The sequence below is a fragment of the Erpetoichthys calabaricus genome, chromosome 12 (genome assembly GCF_900747795.2).
Source record: "Erpetoichthys calabaricus chromosome 12, fErpCal1.3, whole genome shotgun sequence".
NCBI classification, from domain to species: Eukaryota; Metazoa; Chordata; class Cladistia; order Polypteriformes; family Polypteridae; genus Erpetoichthys; species Erpetoichthys calabaricus.
The window spans coordinates 3,127,753-3,150,168 of NC_041405.2; the positions used below are offsets into that span (position 1 = coordinate 3,127,753).

The following is a 22,416-nucleotide window of genomic DNA, read 5'->3' on the forward strand; positions in this document are numbered from 1 at the left end:
TCCATAACTGAAGACCTCACAGCAAGCGTTGTTCCCTTCTACCCTACTCTGGCTCGCTTCTGTCAGGTCTGTCCAGATCTTTTATATTGACTAACCCGGAAGTACTTCTGTGTTTCTGCTTATCTGACCTGCCCATACATCCGGGTTAAGGGAACACATTGTCTACCATGGTCCTTCCACAGCACCCCCTGGCAGAACCCACAGCACCCAACAGGGCTGAGATACCAAACTCCAAGCCCCAGGATGCCCTGCTACACTCCAGGGGAGCTGCCATCTAGCGTCTTGGGGGAGTCAGTGTCCTAAAAAAAGCTGCCTTCCCCCATTCTTCCATATTAGGGGCGTCCTGGCCGGGTTGAGCTGGTGGACTGGTGCGACAATCTGTCTCTTAATGCGGACAAGATGAGAGAGATGACATCAGGAAGGCCCATGCTGTCCACAGCCCATTGCACATCAAGGGTTCTGCGGTAGAATTGGTCAAGACCACCGAATTCCTTGGTGAGCGCCTGACAGCTGACCTTACATGGTTTGTTAACACCATCTCCACAGCCAAAAAGGTGCAGCAGCATCTTTATATCTTTCCGAGGCTGAGGTTAGCAAGCCTGAAATTCTCGCCACATTCTACTGAAACACCCTTGAGCTTTTTCTGAGAAGCTGCATCATCACCTGGTTTGGGAACTGCGGTGTCTCACACCATAAGGTCCTACAATGGATAGGGCACCCAGCGGAAAAGATCTCTGGGACCGCTCTGCCATCCATTAAAGGCATTGTGAAGGACCTCTGTCACCCCACTCATGGTCTCTTTGTCCCAGTTCTATCTGGCAGAAGGTACTTTAGCATCCAAATCGGTTCTGGAAGGTTGTGCAGCAGCTTCTACTCCTTCTACCAATCTTCTTCTTCCCAAGATTCCTTGCTATTTTCTTTTTTAACTTCAAGCCAGGGTTCTCCCTCTAGCAAAGTATTTTTGCTGTTTTCAGAATTTTAAATTATATATTGAACTCTAAATACTCTGAATTTCCCATTGGGATTAATAAAGTATCTATCTATCTATCTATCTATCTATCTATCTATCTATCTATCTATCTATCTATCTATCTATCTATCTATCTATCTATCTATCTATCTATCTATCTATCTATCTATCTATCTATCTATCAGCTTGTTTCGCCATTTTTAGGGGTGGTCAGATTGGAGCCTGCAGGTAGTTTTTGGGGTCACACTAGCCTGGGCTAAGCCTCTTCTGGGGTTGGCCAGTGAAGGCCCTGGCCTGCTTTGTAGATATTTGTGGAGGCCTCAAACCCTTTTGACTATGTCTTTGACCCCACTTTACACTCACTCGGCATTTTATCGCATATTTTTCTGGTGGGAAATATAACACTAAGCAGGTTAAAAAAATGCTAAGGTCAGAAATGAAATCTTCATATTAAAAAACGAAAACCAGACAAAAATTTTATTGACATATAAGGCTGTCCACAGACACGATAAAGAGACAAACACATTAGGTTCTGTACAGGAGCAGGCAGGAGCGGGATGATGCAGGTGTTATAGAATTTAAATAAAATAGAAATTAAAATGTATATTTCTTCCCCAAGAGCAAAATAATAAATGTACTCATCAAGAGTTGTTCTTGAACAAGTTGAACATTTTTTTTCCATTCATTTAAATGAGTTCTCTTTGTCTAGTTTTAGGACTTGCGTAAAAATCATATCACGTATTTAGGTCATATTTTTGCAGGAAAAGATAGATTAGAGTTCAAAAGGGTTCACAGACCTTCTAGATTCATAGTACGTTCAGCATTTTTAAGGTTATTTTTGTTCACCATCATAGCAAAGATTCATTTGTTTATGAATTTAAAATGTGCTTCTCTCCCATTGGCTCATGGTTGTGGCACCAAAAGAAACGTCAAAGTCACCCAGATGAAGAAAACGTGACATGGCAGTGGCTAAGCAGGAGAGACCTACACAGATCTACCATTTCCTTATGTAGGGTTGCTATTGTGTCAGATACCTGACTTTCTGATCCATCACTGGGCAGTGAGGGGAGACGCTCATCGGGCACGGTTTTCTTTTCCTTGGAGTTCTCTTCCTGTTTGGAATCACCTATCAAACAAACTCATAACCTTCATTGATTGTAAATGCGGCAAATGGGAATTTCCATCCTCCAGACATCTGCTGCAGCCTGACGAGAAACTTGTGCAACACGCATACGCAGTTCATGTGCTAAGACGCATTGGCACAGATAAGAGCTCTCAGCTTACCGCTCCCAGGCACAGCGAGTCTCTCATGGCATGACCGGCTTTTTCCACGAGCACATTGGAGCAGATTTCTTGCTTCATTGTTAAAACAACACCGTTTGAGGACAGCGACCATTACATGGACCACCTTGGCTTCAGTGCAGTAACGGATGAGCAGGTCTGCCAAGCTGTCTCTGTCTTCAATTGCTACACGAGGAATTTTGGAGCCATCTGTCAGCTCATGGTCGCTCATCCTGCCTTTGAAGCTCCTCAGGTGCGACATCTCGAATTCATTGAGCGACTGTAGGAGGAGGTCCCGGACGGTGGGTGCCATGGATAAAATCCTAACGTGCTCTTCTTGATTGTCCCGTCGCTTAGCTCAGAGTGCCAGTCTCTATTCAAATCTTGGCAGTACTGGAGGTTTGTTTAGTCAAATTAAAAAAAGCGACCAATCAGATACCCCACCCTTTTTTGAGCCAATAAGCGTGCAGGAAGTCTTGCCTTGTCCCACCCCCTGAGTAATTACGGTTTGGGTTTGGAGCAGAAGGAGGCAGGGAGTTAGGAGAGGATTACTAGGAACCCACTGGAGGAGGAAAACAAGAGGGAAAATGGCAGACCTTGAATGAGTGGGACGGCTTTGGAGGATGTCAATCACACAGCAAAATTGAGCTGGGGGGGTGCCTGGAAGGATGAAGAACATGGGGAGAACGCACAGGTGAACCACATGTACATGTACAGCATCCAAAGACCAGCCTGGGAGAAGGTGCAGCAGTGAACAGGGCAGTGGTGCCCACTCTGGAGTGACAGTGTGTGAAAGTAGCAAGAAGCAACTGCCACCACGAGTCACACTTTCACCTACCCACAAACCCCCTGGAGATGTAGAAATAAACAGAATGTATTTTCACTGTGTTCTTTGAAACCACATCCTGATAGATCAAAATCTGGGACGGCAAAACGTTCATCTTTAAAATGTCACAAATAAACAACATGTGGAGAAGGAGTGGGAGGGATGAGGATCACCAGACAATCGACGCACTCAGACGCTCGCACTTTAGACGGCTTGTTTACAGTCAAGAGGGCAGCAGGTTCATCTGAGCAGAAGAAGGTCATTCTGATGAAGGTGGCTTTGGTCATCAGACATGAGACAGAGCACCTGAAAATCAGAATAATGAGCCGAGTCTGTCTTCTACTGCTCTAGACCTTCTAGATGGGGTCATAAGATGTTGAGATGGTGCAGACATTTGGAGGAGACGTGCTGGGTACATAGGCCGGGACAAATTCAGGATTTAAAAACACAATTCAACGTAACCCTTGGAGGAGCCCAAAAATGGTATCTTTATAAGTTACATAGCCTGTGTGGTTTGTCATGACGACTGAGAAAACATTTTCATGAAGAGAGAAGATAACAAAATTTCCCATAGAACAGTAGCCTAAGATTACAGAAGATGGCAGCATTTTGCGCATGCATGGAGTTTGACGAGGTTAAGCTTAATTAAAACAATTAAAATCAGTTTCTGTTGTTCTACAACAGAGTAAATTTGAGTTATCCGAATAAATTCTATTAACTTACAGAGCCTGTCCTTAAAGCTCACAGACCAACCTGTCACTCTCAGTGCTTTATGTGGAAAATTCTGGAAGGTTGTATCAGTTTGTCAGGTTCTGGCCTGCTCAGCTCACCAGTCAGGTCTGGAGGAGACACAAAGCTGATCTGCTTCCTTGATTTACTCGTGACAAGCTTTTTCAGGAAAATGAAGGTAACCCGGCTCAGTGATTTAGACGAGTTTATATTCATCGATTTGGAGTCAGTGGACAGCGGTGGTACCTCATTCAGGCTTCCCTGGACTCTTGTTTATGGACCAACATGGAAGATCATGATCCTATACTTTTATTTTACAGGGGGAACCATGGAGAGCGTTCTGACAAACTGCATCACCGTCTGGTTTGGGAACTGTGGTGTCTCTGACCGTAAGGTCCTACAATGGCCAGCACATGCTGCCGAGAAGGTCCTTGGGTCCTCAATGCCCGCTATTTCAGACATCTTTACAAAGTGTTGTATCAGCAAAGCCTACAGCTTTATGACGGACCACTACTACACCACCCATGGTCTGCTCATCCCACTTCCACCTGGTAGAAAGTTCTGAACCAGTTCTGCCAGGTACTACAGCAGCTTCTACCCCTCGGCTGTCCGGACTGCCACCCCTATCCTCAGATCTGCTCCTAGTTGCGTATTTATTTGCCATATATTTGTTACTATGGCTGCATTTTGTTATTAGTTATTATTATTTAGTTATTATTATCTATTTTAAATTATCACTCTCTATGTACTTACCTAGTATTTATTTATTAATTTATTTATTTATAGTATAGTATTGTCTTCTTTTCCTGCCTTGCACTCATCCTGTGTTTGTTTGCAGAGCGGTCCTGTATTTCCATGCCACTGTATGCTGCAATATGGTGTATGGATGGTGTGACCACTAGGGGGCATTGAAACACCCCAAACCTGCACAAGTCCTGGGCTCAAATTTATGTTATATTGTATAAAGTATCTTACAAAAAGGCTTCTTTAATCTGCACAAGCCCATATAATTCCCCTTCTTCTCTCTATAATCTCTCCTTCCACTCCTCCAGCTGAGCTTTGTCCTTCTTCTACCCGACTCCAACTTGCCAGGATGTGGTCGAGCGGCTTCTTTTAAGTTGAACCTGGGAGTACTTCTAGTGCTGGGCTAGAGTCCGGTGGAAGCATTTCTGGGTCAATTGAAGTGCCTTAAAGTAGGGATGATGAATTCCTGCAGTGCCCCCTGGCTGCACCTACAGCACCCAAGATGGCTGCCCAATGGGACTACAGTTATCAGGGTGCCTTACAGGTGTCAGCACAGGGAGCGTCAGCGAGGGAGGCTGCCACTTTGGGTGGTGGAGGAGCATGTAGTCCATGTTCTTTTGTCCAACTGCCGGGATACCAGTGTACCCACTGCCACACTGCCATCTTCTGCCTCTCTTCTAGCTGAGGCAGGGCAATCTTCACCCTGTTTATTAGCCATTAAAGGGCTGGCCTCCTGTCCAGGTAAGGAACCTTGCCCCATCCCGACCAGGACACCCCTTGCAACATCAATCACAACAGTATGACAATAAAGCCACTTGACTTGACACCTGACTCATCTTCTTCTGATCTTCATTCATCCAGTTATGGTGGTGTGGTGATTGGCTTACTGCTTTACAAAATGTCATGTGCTACAACTATGAGATTGAGTTTTAAGGCGACTGGTGGGTATTATGGACTGGGAGTCCCACACTGTACCTCCAAAAAAATAATCACTAATGCCTTTTGTGCCCACCACTACAGTGTTTATAAGGATCATTTACTGTTAAGCAGAAAATGGGTCAGTAACTGAACGCCAAAGCACACCCTTTAAAATAAGTTCCTGTAGGAAACTCATCAAGCAAACATGTGTGACAAATACTACGTAAGTGCCACCTCTACTGTTTCCTACTTCAACCACAGCCTGTACTACTTCAGGGGGGAGAGAATTTCAAAAATGACCGCTCATCGTAAATTAGTGGTTCTGGCACCAATGCCATGTTATGGGCATAGAACAGTGTGCATAATGGCAGGCATGGCAAATATATTAACACTGTTATTGACTGATGCTGGCTCATGAAAGCAAACTGTGAAAAAAGGTCAACCGAGGGGCTCTCTGTCCTCTCACCACTGGGTGGCAGCATTTCACGTTACAGATTTTCTCAGTTGCTTTTATTTCTTCAATTCTCCAAAGACAGTTAAGGACTTGTAATGGAGCCCTGAAATAGATGGCCTGTTTATTATCTCAATAACAGAATTGAGCGTCGACTCCTCAGGTCTTCATTCCTCACTCCAGGCACATGGGGTCTCTGTATGAGCGCAGCAGGCAAGTGCCCACTTCAATGAGCTCATGTGCCAGGGAACAAACTCTGTCTGGGGATTCTTCAGACTCAGCTCCCATCATTTCTTGAGCTGTTAGGTGTACTTTGTTATTTTTAAAGGTTGTTGAATTTTGGCTGTTAATTTAACTGCAATTATGTACTAATTGTTAATAAATGTATATTTAAAATTAAAAATGATCTATCTATCTATCTATCTATCTATCTATCTATCTATCTATCTATCTATCTATCTATCTATCTATCTATCTATCTATCTATCTATCTATCTATCTATCTATTTTATAGTGCCTTTCACATCTATCTATCTATCTATTGAAGGATTCTCAGACAGTCCACTCTTTCACCTGAACCATACAGAACCAAAAACCAAACAGAACACAAACCCAAATCGACAGATCTAAAACCTTCTCCTGTTGTGCATGTGTAAAAAAAAAACAATAACGTGGGCCACCTCTAATGCTGTTGGGATTGGTATTTTTCCCAGGGGGCACTGAAGACACCACGGTGCCTGCTTAAGAGATAACACGGGCAAGCTCAGAGTTGGTGAGCTCATTTAAAACACGTCACTATAGGAGCCCCAAAATCCACGTGAATGTGCAGGTCGGAGACAGGAGTCAGAGCCCATTTCAGTGATCTGATGTAACCGGTAGATTTGTACGCTGTAGGCTGTGTAACGTAACTTGCTGATTTATTTATTTTCACACCATATCCCTTTCAAACGCCATCTTTCCCTTTTTGTTCTGTAACTAATGTTCTGTTTACCCTTCAGTTCTCTGCTATTCTAAAGGGTGATATGTACTACCAGGTCCCGTTCTAGCAGCTCATTTAGTCACGCTAAGCCACACCACCCCCTCCCATCCCTAGCAAATTAAATATCAAATTCCCCTTACCATGCTGCCTTATTCACTTGTTGGGGTGTTCATGTACTATCACATTATGCCCACCCATTTGCCTCCAAAGGCAATCCGAAGCGTTTTGTCCGAACGTTTCCAGCCTGCTGGGCTCACGTTGCCCTGGCTGTGTTTCTAGCACTGAGTTTCTGTCCTCTGTTAGGCACTCGGTGACACCGACTCTCTGAAATCACAAATGAACACGTCTGGAGATCCACCTGTCACGAAAGACGCCAACACCTCGAACAAAAACGTGTCGTCTCATTCACTGAAGATGAAGGTGACCACATTGTCACAGAAGAAAACAGATGACTTTGAGTTTATCCCAGAAACAGGACACTGTCTGGGAATCCATCTTAAGAACCTGCACGAGACCAGAGTGTTTAAAAAGTGGTAAAGAAAAATCAATCAATCAATCAGCTTTCTTCAGCACTAAATAAATCCCTTTTTATTTCAAAAATACAAACTGACACAAGAGATACACACACACATAAATGAGTTTAATTTATTTAGTTTATTTTTCCACTCTGCACATTTGTCTAATCTGCACAGCATTAGTGGACTTGAATGTCCAGGTCTCATCCCACTCACAGCTCAGGGTGTTTCTTTCCTGCTGCAGATGAAGACGGCACCCCTGAGGAAAACGTCGACAAGTCGAACCAGTGCCACCGCGAAGTTCCTTCTATCAGTGAAATAAAATGTGAAGAACTCCATGAGAGCACTGAAGACATCGACGACCCAAAGTGCCCGGGCGGCAGTGGGGTTCATAGTTTGAATTTCCTTCAGACTGGTATGGGCATTCTCCATCATCTTGGAAGCAAGTCGGTCGAGACCCCTGATGATGACGTTTGACTCGTCCAACATGAAGGTGGAAATCAGTATGTAGATGAAACATCCGATCAGCGAAAAGAACTGCGGATGGAAGCCTTCAAAGACGGCTCCTGTCCCTTAGGCTTGGGGTCCATCTCAACCACCGTCTCAGTGGACTTGCATAGTGGATGGCCCATCGAACCGGGGGTCTCGGTGCCAGTGCTCATTTCAAAGAGCTCATGTGCTGCAGGGGAGCAAAGTCCCTTCGGAGATTCGTCAGTCAAAGCCGGCATCATTTATTTAGTAATTACGGTTCTCTTTGGATTTTCCTTTCCGGTATCTCTTCAGAAATCTTCCCGGTGTGTTCTACTGACAGAGCAGCTCGTCTTGTCTTTTATACTTTATGTGTGTGTATACTCGTGGGAGTCCACATACACCGTGGATTTTGGTACTCTAACGAGGGGTCTTACTAACTTTGAGCCGGTTCTGTTTGGACCTGCTCAGTTCAGGGCCCCCAGAGCATACTGCCTATCTATCTATCTATCTATCTATCTATCTATCTATCTATCTATCTATCTACAGTGGTGTGAAAAACTATTTGCCCCCTTCCTGATTTCTTATTCTTTTGCATGTTTGTCACACAAAATGTTTCTGATCATCAAACACATTTAACCATTAGTCAAATATAACACAAGTAAACACAAAATGCAGTTTTTAAATGATGGTTTTTATTATTTAGGGAGAAAAAAAATCCAAACCTACATGGCCCTGTGTGAAAAAGTAATTGCCCCCTTGTTAAAAAATAACCTAACTGTGGTGTATCACACCTGAGTTCAATTTCCGTAGCCACCCCCAGGCCTGATTACTGCCACACCTGTTTCAATCAAGAAATCACTGAAATAAGAGCTGCCTGACACAGAGAAGTAGACCAAAAGCACCTCAAAAGCTAGACATCATGCCAAGATCCAAAGAAATTCAGGAACAAATGAGAACAGAAGTAATTGAGATCTATCAGTCTGGTAAAGGTTATAAAGCCATTTCTAAAGCTTTGGGACTCCAGCGAACCACAGTGAGAGCCATTATCCACAAATGGCAAAAACATGGAACAGTGGTGAACCTTCCCAGGAGTGGCCGGCCGACAAAAATTACCCCAAGAGCGCAGAGACGACTCATCCAAGAGGTCACAAAAGACCCCAGGACAACGTCTAAAGAACTGCAGGCCTCACTTGCCTCAATTAAGGTCAGTGTTCACGACTCCACCATAAGAAAGAGACTGGGCAAAAACGGCCTGCATGGCAGATTTCCAAGACGCAAACCACTGTTAAGCAAAAAGAACATTAGGGCTCGTCTCAATTTTGCTAAGAAACATCTCAATGATTGTCAAGACTTTTGGGAAAATACCTTGTGGACTGATGAGTCAAAAGTTGAACTTTTTGGAAGGCAAATGTCCCGTTACATCTGGCGTAAAAGGAACACAGCATTTCAGAAAAAGAACATCATACCAACAGTAAAACATGGTGGTGGTAGTGTGATGGTCTGGGGTTGTTTTGCTGCTTCAGGATCTGGAAGGCTTGCTGTGATAGATGGAACCATGAATTCTACTGTCTACCAAAAAATCCTGAAGGAGAATGTCCGGCCATCTGTTTGTCAACTCAAGCTGAAGCGATCTTGGGTGCTGCAACAGGACAATGACCCAAAACACACCAGCAAATCCACCTCTGAATGGCTGAAGAAAAACAAAATGAAGACTTTGGAGTGGCCTAGTCAAAGTCCTGACCTGAATCCAATTGAGATGCTATGGCATGACCTTAAAAAGGCGGTTCATGCTAGAAAACCCTCAAATAAAGCTGAATTACAACAATTTTGCAAAGATGAGTGGGCCAAAATTCCACCAGAGCGCTGTAAAAGACTCATTGCAAGTTATCGCAAACGCTTGATTGCAGTTATTGCTGCTAAGGGTGGCCAAACCAGTTATTAGGTTCAGGGGGCAATTACTTTTTCACACACGGCCATGTAGGTTTGGATTTTTTTTTCTCCCTAAATAATAAAAACCACCATTTACAAACTGCATTTTGTGTTTACTTGTGTTATATTTGACTAATAGTTAAATGTGTTTGATGATCAGAAACATTTTGTGTGACAAACATGCAAAAGAATAAGAAATCAGGAAGGGGGCAAATAATTTTTCACACCACTCTATCTATCTATCTATCTATCTATCTATCTATCTATCTATCTATCTAACCTAGGGTTCGACGCACATTAAGATGACTGCACGAGTGTCGCACAACCGCCACGAGTGCGGCACGAGTGCGGCGTGCCACGAGTACCGCCGCGGCGGTACTCGTGCCGCACTCGTGCCGCACGAGACTTTCAAATGTCTGATGTGCGACATCACCCGGAGAGATGGCAATCAGATCCCGACTGGCAAGGTGAACGCGGCGACTACGACTTGTTCTCTGGCCAGGTTGCTCATCGAGCACTACACCAGGGAAATCGCACCCACCGAGACCCTGCGAATACTGAGAGCGATGAACAAGAACGAGCAGGCGAAGCAGCTGGAGGCGGAGCTGAACGAGCAAGGTGAGTGTGCGACCTCACATGACAGGCAGGCGGACGGTGAGGGCGGTGCGAGGTAGTAATGGAAAAGACCTGTCGTTCGTTTATTTTCAGTGTTTTTCTTTGCTTTTTAAACGAGCCTTACGTTTAATGTGCATTCTCTGCTTTTTGTTTATTTAGAAATAGATTTTCTCCTTGAAGAAGCTCCATGTTCTCAGTGTGCAAAGAAAAATAGACAACTGAGAAACATCTTGGCGAAGACGGGAGCGGTCCTGAGTCTCCAGAGCAGCCGTCCAGAGGAGACGATAAGACAGAAAGAGGACGAAATCTGTGATCTGAGATTAGAGATGGCTGTGCTGGTGTACACCTCATGCATCATCACCTGTTTGTGCCTTTTAAAACGTTTGACGGATATTAGGTTCCTCTTCAATAAAGACTTATGTTAAACAACAGCCTCCAGTTTGTTTTCTCATTAGTCCGCCAAAAAGAAAGTGTTTAATACCAGAAACTGAAAAATGCATTCAAATAAATTCTGAATTTTTAATTTGTTTCCATATGCGCGATGGATGGACATATCAAAGCATTCATTCACACGGCCTCCTCACGGGCTCTGATACCGTCCTGACAAAGAGACAGTCTGAGGCCCATTGTCTGGACCCCAAGACAGGCTGGAGCCCACTGGCCGTCCCAAAAGACAGGCTGGGGCCCATTGTCCAGACCCCAAAGACAGGCTTAGACCAGTAGTTTTGACCTAAAGACAGGCTGAGGCCCATGGTCTGGACCCCAAAGTCAGGCTGGAGCCCACTGGCCGGACCCAAAGACAGGCTGAGGCCTGTGTTCTGTACCTAGCGACAGGCTGGGGCCCACACACCAGACCCACACAAAGGGCAGTGAGAGTGTCGTGCTGACATGGGGCCAGGCATTGGAGTTTGCAGTGCCGGGATGGCCCTCTGGGCTCAGGCAGCGATGGAAGGGGAGAGGGAAAGGGGTAAAGGGTGAGAACACTGAGGCCAAAGAGCCAGGGGACAGCGCGGCCTACAGGTAAGTGGGTGCTGAGCCGGCTGTTTTGGAGAGCTATGGGGCCCGTGACAGGACGTGAACTACGCAGCCTGGCCTGAGGACATTAGTGGATGAGGGCGGCTAAAGGGGATGAGCCATGAAGTCTGCCCCTCCCCACCAGCTCCGACAGTGAGACGCACAAGCTGCACGCAGGGCACGTGACAAGTGACTCATCTGAAGGCTTGGCCGTTTGCTCCTTTTGCTCATTCGTTTGCTTGATTGCTACTGCCACATCTGACAAGAGGGCTGGACCCAAAGTCAGTCCGGAGCCCATGGTCCGGACCCAACGACAGGCTGAGGCCCATGGTTCAGACCCAGACTGTATGAGTTTCAGGTGCTTAGCCCCCCGCCCAGCCCTCGAGTCATGGCACTTTGTCTTAGTGTTTCTATCTATCTATCTATCTATCTATCTATCTATCTATCTATCTATCTATCTATCTATCTATCTATCTATCTATCTATCTATCTATCTTTTATATAGTGCCTTTCACATACATCTATCTATTTTATAGTGCCTTTCACATCTATCTATCTATTGAAGGATTCTCAGACAGTCCACTCTTTCACCTGAACCATACAGAACCCAAAACCAAACAGAACACAAACCCAAATTGACAGATTTAAAACCTTCTCCTGTTGTGCATGTGTAAAAAACAACAATAACGTGGGCCACCTCTAATGCTGTTGGGATTGGTATTTTTCCCCGGGGGCACTGAAGACAGCACGGTGCCTGCTTAAGACATAACACGGGCCAGCTCTGAGTTGGTGAGCTCATTTAAAACACGTCACTATAGGAGCCCCAAAATCCACGTGAATGTGCAGGTCGGAGACAGGAGTCAGAGCCCATTTCAGTGATCTGATGTAACCGGTAGATGTGTACGCTGTTGGCTGTGTAACGTAACTTGCTGATTTATTTATTTTCACACCATATCCCTTTCAAACTCCACCTTTCCCATTTTGTACACAAATGTTTACCCTCCAGTTCTTCTTTACGATACCCTATCGGCTTCTCGGCTATTCTAAATGGTAATATGTACCACCAGGTCACGTTCTAGGGGCTCGTTTAGTCACGCTAAGCCACACCACCCATCCCCCGCAAATTTCATATCAAATTCCTCTAGCCATGCTGCCATATTTACTTGTTGGAGTGTTCATATACTATCACATTATGCCCACCCTACTGTTTCAGACGCCCCCTACCCACTTTGGTCTGGAGCCGAGGTTGTGTAGCACATCGTACTGCGATCCATAAAGAGACGATGTGAACCCTACGACTAATAAACAAGAATGAGCAGGTGAATCAGTGGGAGAAGAGCGGAGGGAGGAGCCGAGCAATCGAGGTGGGTGTGGCTTATCAGGAGTGGCTGCGGGACAGTAATTGACAGGCAGGTGGGAGGAGCGCGCGGTGTGGAGTTCTGAGGGAAGACAGACCTGCAGTTCCTTTAAGATGGCATTTTAAATTAAAACAGAATTTTATCAGAATGTTTGCCTTCGTTAATAGAAAAAAAAGCTACGATCACATAGATGAAGAGATATATTTAAGTGCAGCTCACCAGTTAACACATTTAAGAGCACCCTTCGCCCATACAGATGGCAGACTGGTCCCATTGAGTACTCCAGTCCTGAGGTGTCTGTGCTTTGCTTGACAACTGAAGCGGCAGATGAGGACTGCGACTGTCCCGTCCAGGGTTGGTCCCTGCCTTTTCCTTACCTTTGTCCCATTCTATCAGAATCGCTCTGTGTAGAAAATGTAAGAAATGAAAAAAGAAAAAAAGAGAGAAATGACACAGAAGAAACCTGCCCAAGTCCCCTTCTATTTCTTTTTATTTACTGATTTGTATTTCGCTCCAAAGGCAATCCGAAGCGTTTTGTCCGAACGTTTCCAGCCTGATAGGCGCACGTTGCCCTGGCTGTGCTTCTAGCACTGAGTTTCTGTCCTCTGTTGGGCACTCGGTGACACCGACACTCTGAAATCAGAAATGAACACGTCAGGAGATCCACCTGTCACCAGAGACGCCAACACCTCGAACAAAAACGTGTCGCCTCAATCACAAATACCGCAGCACTGCTATGTAAGTCCGCTGTCCTGTAAAGATCATTCGAGAAGACCGGAGACGCTGACTCTTTGGCTGCCCCACCAGAGAGGTGTCTGCGGTCTCTCAGCCGGTTGTAGTGCGGAGGTATTGTATGGACAGCCATTCTTCACTTTCAGCTGCCCTCATTTCTTGAGCTGTTCAGTTTATTTGTTGTTATTTTTCACTCGTCTCTCATGTTTTCTCCCACGGTGTCCTAGTGTGATGACTGAGCCTTCTGCTCTTTAATTCTTATTGTGTGTCGCCCTGTGCGCTCACAGTCACCGTGAAGTTAGAGTTGCCTCCAAGGGGCACTAAAATGAACCTCAGCAAATCTGTTCTGTCTTAAGTGGGATTTGCTCAATTCAGTTGATTTTATAGCAGTTCTCATCTTCATTTTGTTACTTGTTTTTATATAATTTTTCCTTAAATATTAACCATTGCTAACAATTTCTAATTATTTAGAAACTGAAAATAATGTACATTAAACCTCAATGTTATTTAAACGATAAGGAAAATATAGAAAATTAAGGAAATGATTGCGGATCCATTTTTCAGCACCACCCCACACCACCCGCCTGCCGGTCATTTGAAGTCCTCAGCCACCTTCCTCTGTCAGCTCGTTTTTGTTCATCATTCGCAGGGTCTCGTTGGGTGCCTTTGACTTGATGTAGTTCTCCTCAAAAACAGTTCTTTACTGCCACTGTAGGGTTCTTTACTGGGTCGTGAGGTTCCTCAGAGCCATTGCCTGACAAAGCTCCATTTCGTTCTTGACAGGGTTCTCTGCACATGAAGTTGTTTTTTTGGTGCTTTGGAAAACTATATATTGACATATAGCCTCTACTGGTTATATAATATATATATCTAGCAAACTTGTATTAGAAATGAATATTGATAATAAGAGTGTGAATATTTTTATTTGTTTCATTTTCACAGTAACATGTTGCAAAAGAAATAAACAGGCAGCTAAATTATTTAATTGAAAGTACAAAGTTACAGGTCTGTCACCAACAGCTAATGTAATATTTGATCCTGATGTCTTTATGTCATTAAAGTTTGTCTGTTAAAAGAAAATGATGCAAGTATCTATCTATCTATCTATCTATCTATCTATCTATCTATCTATCTATCTATCTATCTATCTATCTATCTATCATATAGTGCCTTTCACATCTATCTATCTATCTATCTATCTATCTATCTATCTATCTATCTATCTATCTATCTATCTATCTATCTATCTATCTATCTATCTATCTATCTATCTATCTATCATATAGTGCCTTTCACATCTATCTATCTATCTATCTATCTATCTATCTATCTATCTATCTATCTATCATATAGTGCCTTTCACATCTATCTATCTATCTATCTATCTATCTATCTATCTATCTATCTATCTATCTATCTATCTATCTATCTATCATATAGTGCCTTTCACATCTATCTATCTATCTATCTATCTATCTATCTATCTATCTATCTATCTATCTATCTATCTATCTATCTATCTATCTATCTATCTATCTATCTATCATATTGTGCCTTTTACATCTATCTATCTATCTATCTATCTATCTATCTATCTATCTATCTATCTATCTATCTATCTATCTATCTATCTATCTATCTATCTATCTATCATATAGTGCCTTTCACATCTATCTATCTATCTATCTATCTATCTATCTATCTATCTATCTATCTATCTATCTATCTATCTATCTATCTATCTATCATATAGTGCCTTTCACATCTATCTATCTATCTATCTATCTATCTATCTATCTATCTATCTATCTATCTATCTATCTATCTATCTATCTATCTATCATATAGTGCCTTTCACATCTATCTATCTATCTATCTATCTATCTATCTATCTATCTATCTATCTATCTATCTATCTATCTATCTATCTATCTATCTATCTATCTATCTATCTATCATATAGTGCCTTTCACATCTATCTATCTATCTATCTATCTATCTATCTATCTATCTATCTATCTATCTATCTATCATATAGTCCCTTTCACATCTATCTATCTATCTATCTATCTATCTATCTATCTATCTATCTATCTATCTATCTATCTATCTATCTATCTATCTATCTATCTATCTATCATATAGTGCCTTTCACATCTATCTATCTATCTATCTATCTATCTATCTATCTATCTATCTATCTATCTATCTATCTATCTATCTATCTATCTATCTATCTATCTATCTATCTGTTTCTTGAAGTGAGGGTACTCAGTCCTTACAATGGACGCCTGTTTCTGTTTCGCTTGTTTTGTAAGGTATGTTTGCAATCAAAGACACTGAGTAGTGTTAGTTGGTCAGTCCAGCGCCAACTGCCCGGTGAATCTACAGTGCTCCACTTTTACACCGAGTTTAGTGCACTGATGTCCTTTATAGGTGCCAGGAAGAAAGGACAGGCATCCCGGCCTGGGATAAAGAAAAGATTTTTGACTAGCCAGGAGGCCATAATGGATGGACCGAATGAGAACAATGTATTCCTCTAAATGAATAGTGGCAGTGTTCCTCAGGGCTAAACCTGATCAAGAGGGTGGAATGGCAGCTGGAATCTGGAAACAAAGCCCTGTTGGGATCTTTGGATGCCACCAGAGGGCGCTGTCGATGGGGGCTCATAGGTTTCTGCATGACCTGGAAATGCTCTGGAGGACATGAGCATGAGACCAGAAGCAGTTCATGGAAAGCCCACCACCTCACTTAGAGGATTCAGAGTTGTGAGGCAGTGTACTAAGCTCTCATGGAGGTGGAAGGAAAATTGTTATTGTATGTAGTTCATCAGAGTGATGCCATAAGCAAATAATTTTTGGTTACCCAAAGAACCATCCACATCAAGGTTCCAGAAAGAATGTTTTAAGTTCTGATATCCATAATGGGTTCTATAAATAGCCATGGACAGATGATAATAGATTAATGAAAATCCCAATGGATTCCTGATTTTAAAATGGCTACAATCACACAGACTAAGCTCAGGATTTCTTGATCTATAGTATCCTGTGCGATTGATGGCATGCATGGGCAGGCATCCCTGTCAGTATGGGTTTCAATCCCTTACCTGGCCAGGAGGCTATGATAGTGAGTGGACAGAAGGGCAGGATGTTCTCTGCTCTTGCCAGAAAACTGACAAAAGATTCTAATATGCAAGTAGATATATAGGCATGGTGGCAGGGTTGGACTGAAGACCCTTACCCAGGGTAACCGAAGGTAACCTGTTTGGGTTGTTTACTTCCCCAACACGATAGATGGAAGCATCACTGGATTGGAATATCTACATACAGTAGATACCCATAAGGCATGCTAGGAGCTGTTGTCCCATGAGGATCCCATGTAAGTTCCATGGGTGCCACCAGTATGGGTTCCTCAGAGATTAGCAATCTCTCATTTGTTGGATTTCAGCAACAACTCAGAAGTCTTCCAACAGACCACATCCTAGCACTTCTGGGTCTTAGATAAAAAGAGCTGCTCTGCCTCACCTGGGAAGTTGGAGTCATCTGGAAAGGAATGAAGGTTACCCGAGAAGAGTGGAGGAAAAGAGAAGGCATGGTGTGTTTGTGCTTGTGGTTATTACAGAGTTATTACAGAGTGGCCTTTGCCAAGGTAATTAATTAATAAACCATGCATTTGAAACCAGAACATGTGTCTGTGCTGTTGTGTCTGGGATGTGAGTGTGCTGCAACTCCCCCTACAGGTCACACCTGCTACAGGTAGCTAACCGGACATTAAGGATTTCTGTTTTGTCCACATATTTGGAACTTTTTCAAAAGCCAAAGAACCAACTTCACGAGGAAGGCACTATTTGCAGAATAAAATGTTTCTTTGCCATGCGATGATTCAATTAGGAACCATACAACCCATCCATCCATCCATCCATCCATTATCCAACCCGCTATATCCTAATACAGGGTCCAGGGGGTCTGCTGGAGCCAATCCCAGCCAACACAGGGCGCAAGGCAGGAAACAAACCCCGGGCAGGGCGCCAGCCCACCACAGCCATACAACCCAGTGAAGCACCATTAAAGAACCGTTATTTTTAATCGTGTAAAGCAGAGAGATCCTGATCTCACCGAATTCTTATCTCGAAAAGAGAGTTTCAAATTAACTTTACGCTCAGCTTCAGTAAGACTGACTGGGATGTTTCCTGGAGGATGTGGTGGGCGTATCGAAATGTTTGTGGGCGTGTCGAGTTGTAAAACACAAAGTAAGGTCATGAATGGCGACTTGGCGGCGAGCGGTTAGCTTGCTCTTGTGTATCGTTCTCATCGAGGGTAAGTTTGCCAAAGCGCCAATGAGTGGCAAATCTAAACTTAGAGGCTCGAGTGAACGGACGCCTTTGGAACTTAATGACGGCTTGTTTGTTTCGGGGGTAAGGTGAAATTGGGATGTTAGCTGGGGAAACGGTTGGGGTGGGGGGCGTTGTGGGGTTTGGACTGGCTGGTTTTCTATGAAAACGTTCCTTTTGGGTTCCGTGACGTTACGCTCCCAGCCCGAAAACGCGATTCTACGACGGCCCGTGAAAATCACAGTGAGCCAGTGACTGAGGGGTCCAGCTTTGGTTGCTCCCTTGCTATCGTAGGGATTTTATTTTTTTAATCTTTCTCTGTACACAAAATATATAAATATATATTATTTTTTGTGTGTTTGTGTTAATAACGGCAATAATTATTATAGCCCATGCTTTTTTCTTTATGACATAGTAAACAGGAGCTTACCTGCAGCTTTAATGTTGCTTGGCGCTGCTTTGTGCACATGCGCGCTCTGCAGCAATCAGTAACACAGGGTACAGTAGTTTTATGTGCTGTGATGTTTTATGGCATCGTATCTGTGTCAAGGAATCACTATGTGACAAGTATTTCAAATGGCTGCTTTCCATAGTTTTTGTCTATTTATTAATTTATAAGTCGTGTCTGCAGACTTTTATGTGGAGTGTGTGGGCTGCACCAGTCGTGGGTACAATAGGCACAATGATCATCTTCTTTTACTCGCATGGGTATTTTTAAGTTGTCTGTGTGTTTGGTACGGCCGTGTGAATAATATCTGTTGGTTTATCTGGTTTGTTTCCCAGTGTTTTGTCTGTCAATATACAGTCTTATTTATGGGTTCCGTTTTCTAGTTCTTCTGGTCTGGTTTGAACATGTCTGCTGGTTTCTGTCGTAGTGCCAGTTTTTGATGTTTGCCAAAAGATTATGTCTGTGCATGTCATCTGTCTATGTTAGTGGTTTACAGCCTGATGTGATGTGTTGGATTGTTTCTAGTTCCTTGTGGCAGTATATATATACGGCTCAAAAAAATTAAAGGCGCCTTTTTGAATGCGAGTATGGCATCAAGTCAATGAACCTTCTGGGCTGGTGATCTGCTCAGTTAAGTAGCAGAGGGGCTTGTTCATCAGTTTCAGCTGCTTTGGTGTACTAGAGGGGCAACAATGAGACGAACCACAAAACAGGATTGAATGGGTTAACAGGTGGAGGCGACTGACATTTTTCCCTCCTCATCTGTTTTGTCACTTGTTTTGCATTTGACTATGGTCAGTGTCGCTACTGGTAGCATGAGGCCATACCTGGACCTTACAGAGCTGGCACAGGTAGTCCAACTTCTTCATTGATACGTGGCATTGGCAGAAGGTTTCCCAGCACAGTCTCAAGGGCATGGAGGAGATTTCAGGAGACAGACAGGCAGTTCCTCTAGGAGACCTCATAGAAGGTCCTTAACCCATCAGCAGGACCCACTGGAGGAAGAGGATGAGCACTGGCAGAGCCTACAAAATGTCCTCCAGCAGGCAGGCAGGCCACTGGTGTGAACGTCTCTGACCAAACAATCAGAAACAGACTTCATGAGGGTGGCCTGAGGGCCCAACGTCCCCTAGTGGGCACCATGGAGCTCGATTGGCATTTGCCATAGAATACCAGAATTGGCAGGTCCACCACTGGCACCCTATGCCTTTCACAGATGAGAGCAGGTTCACCCTGAGCAGTTTATAACTATTCCATACTTCCCCTGATAGGTTATTAAAGTGGCAGCTCAATCGTTGTGGGTTTCTAACTGCCATTTGCTCTGCCTGTTTGTTCTTTCCTACTTTGCTTTTGTGAGTTTCTGAACTGTAACAATGCAGATGGCGTCATCTGATGTTCAGTATGTTGACAAGATCAGATAACAAATGCAACTTTTCACTTTACTATATATGGTGCCTTACAAGGTAGTCTTTACTCTTCATTCCCAGCGTGCATTCAGAATGTTCTGTCAACCCTGGCTAATTGTTGGCTCCTTGTCCTCTTGTTTCAGTTCACAGAAGCTTGGAGCTGCAAGTGTCCACTATGTCTCTGGTGGAGGCCCATCTTCATTCGGATGTCGTGCTGCCTTGCACCTTCTCACACGGCAGCAGTACACTTAGGCTGGACCTGCTGGCAGTCATCTGGAGATGGGGTGGCACTGTGGTGGCCAGCTATGGACTGAAAGAGGATCTGTCCACGCCCAGGGCACGCCTGTCTGATGTTGAGCTGCGCCATGGGAATGCGTCCCTCCTTCTCAGCAACATCACCATCGCTGACCAGGGCCTGTACGAGTGCAGCATCATCTACCCACCTGATCAATCAAATGGCATCGTGGAGCTCAAGGCTATGAGTAAGTAGAGTCCCTCATGCCAGCCTGTCAATGACATCTCTCTGAGCCAACTCAACTTCTGTGAACAAGTTCAAGTGCAAGTGTGCAGGAGCCTCCACGCTGATTTTCAAAAGGCTTTTGATAAGGTGGCACATGTGTGGCTTCTGATGAAGCTGTTTGGTTTTTGGACATTATTATATTCATTATTGAATGATGTTTCATTGTTATGTATTGCCCTTTTGATTTAATTAATTGTAATTGTTACCACAATGATGTCATCTGGCTCCTAATCTGATGGACAAATCTCCAAATATTCTGAGGATGAGCCTCAACTCCAACTTCAAGAAGAAGGCTTTTGACCTACACAGGCTCGATAATGGGACAAAGTCTTTAAAGTCTCCAAATATAATATTTCCTTTCACTTTTATGCAGACAACCAACAGCTGTATTTCTCATTTAAATCTATCGAGTCTTTACAGCTTTGTCTTACAGGATATTAAAGGCTAAATGGACGGTAAGTTTCCCAGCTCAATAATGATACAACGCCGGTTATCTCTTTTAGCCACTCCAAGTCCAGTAAACATGCTTTTAGAAATGGAGGTAATTTTGCCTCTTGTGGGTCATCTCATGCCATGATTTCTGACTCCCCATTTATTCTGACCAACAAATTGGTTGTTAAAAGTAGTTCTGTAACCAGTTAGGAGCTATTTCTAGAATTAAATCAATTTGGTCTTGTCAGGAAAGAGTCTTTAATGCATTCATAATGATTTGACTCGTGTAATTCTTAATATCTTGGTCTCCCATGATCACTGTTTGGTCATTTACAAACTGTCCAGAATGCTGCTGCACATCTTTTGACTGGCATTAAAAACCGGGAGCACATTACTCCAGTCCCGGCAGTTCAGTATCAAATTCAATTTAAAATATTATTGATTGTTTTTTAAACTTTAAAATGGATGGCCCCGTCTTATATTTCAGATATTCTCTGCCCTTATTTAGATCCCAGGTCTCTTAGATCCTCAACCAAACACATGTGTTGAGAAAATATTAAAAAAAAGAGGTAACTGAGCATATTCTACAAAAATGTCAATAGACATGATGGTCTACTGGGGAACAAGTTAAGTCCACACTTGGCCTCAGGAGCCTTTTAGCAGAAATGACTTCTTGTAAGCATCTTGCATGACTGCCTACCGGTCTCTGACATTGACTCCACTCCTCCATTCAAACTTCCTTCATGTTTGTGGATTTCCTTACATGTGTGACGGATGGTGGGGTCCCGACTGGGACGGCCCTGCTGCATAAGTTCTGGGGGAGCAGCCATGGGCTCCTCAGGACCTCCCCCGGGACGCTTGGTGGCAGCCTCCCTGGTCAGTTTCTCGCAGGGTTCCATGGGAGATGGAGTTCTCCACAACCCTGTTGGGATCTGGGGTGGCCACCAGGGGGTGCTGCATGGGTCCTGGAGCCAACTTGGACACCTCTACAGCCCCGCCCAGAAGTGCAATTAGCAAGAGGTGATCAAGCACCTGGAGCACTTCTGGGTGGGCTATAAAAAGGGCCAGCAACCACCACTCAGGAGCCAGAATTGGGAGGAAGAGGATGAGGTTGCCTGGGTGGAATAGTGGTGCCAGAGGAAGGATTGGATTGTGTTGTGTTGTTGGTTTTAAGTGCTTTGGGACTGTGTTGTGGCTGGGGGGTTCACTGGGAAGTCCTCTTGTGTTTTACACATGCTTCAGTCTGAGTCTGTGCCAGGTCGGGCGCTATATAGCATCCCTTTTACACATGTTTTGACTAATTCATATCCCCCCACATTATTTCAAAGGGGTTTAAGTCAGAGCTTTGAATAGGCCAGCCCATAACCCTCCTTTTTTGTTGAGACATTTTTTGACGTGTTTGCTAGTGTGCTTTGGATCATTATCATATAAGGTCTATTTCCAGTTCAACTCACTTGAACTGCTTCAGCTTCCAGACAGGTGGCCTCACATTCTCCTCAAGCCCACTTTGGTATGATGCAGAGTTCACAGTTGACTCGCTGACAGCAAGCTGTCCAGGCCCCGAGGCAGTAAAACTGTAAAGCAGATCACGAGCACCTCCATTCTTCACAGTTGGTTTGAGGTTCTTCTCCTGAAATGCTGTCTTTGTGTTGTGCCAGACACCTCTGTCTTTGATTCGTCTGTGCAGAGCACATTGTTCCAGAAAGCCTGGTCTTTGCCTAGATGTTCAACTATTGTTTTCTTCTGAT

At 43.9% G+C, this 22,416-nt stretch overlaps 1 protein-coding gene across 7 annotated transcripts in view; it reads left to right on the forward strand.

The window, feature by feature from the left end:
* Positions 1 to 22,416, forward strand: part of si:ch211-180a12.2 (cell adhesion molecule 4) — a 76,758-nt gene that overhangs the window by 34,490 nt on the left and 19,852 nt on the right. The window contains exons 1-2 of one of the 7 annotated variants that reach the window (XM_051934408.1): positions 17,772 to 17,848; positions 19,860 to 20,198. The exons of 5 other annotated variants lie outside the window; for them this stretch is intronic. In XM_051934408.1, the coding sequence (XP_051790368.1) occupies positions 17,794 to 17,848; positions 19,860 to 20,198 (394 nt within the window). In that variant the 5' untranslated portion in view covers positions 17,772 to 17,793. Of the gene's footprint in view, positions 1 to 17,771; positions 17,849 to 19,859; positions 20,199 to 22,416 lie in introns of those variants that run through there. One more of the 7 variants, XM_051934409.1, reaches the window with a different exon arrangement.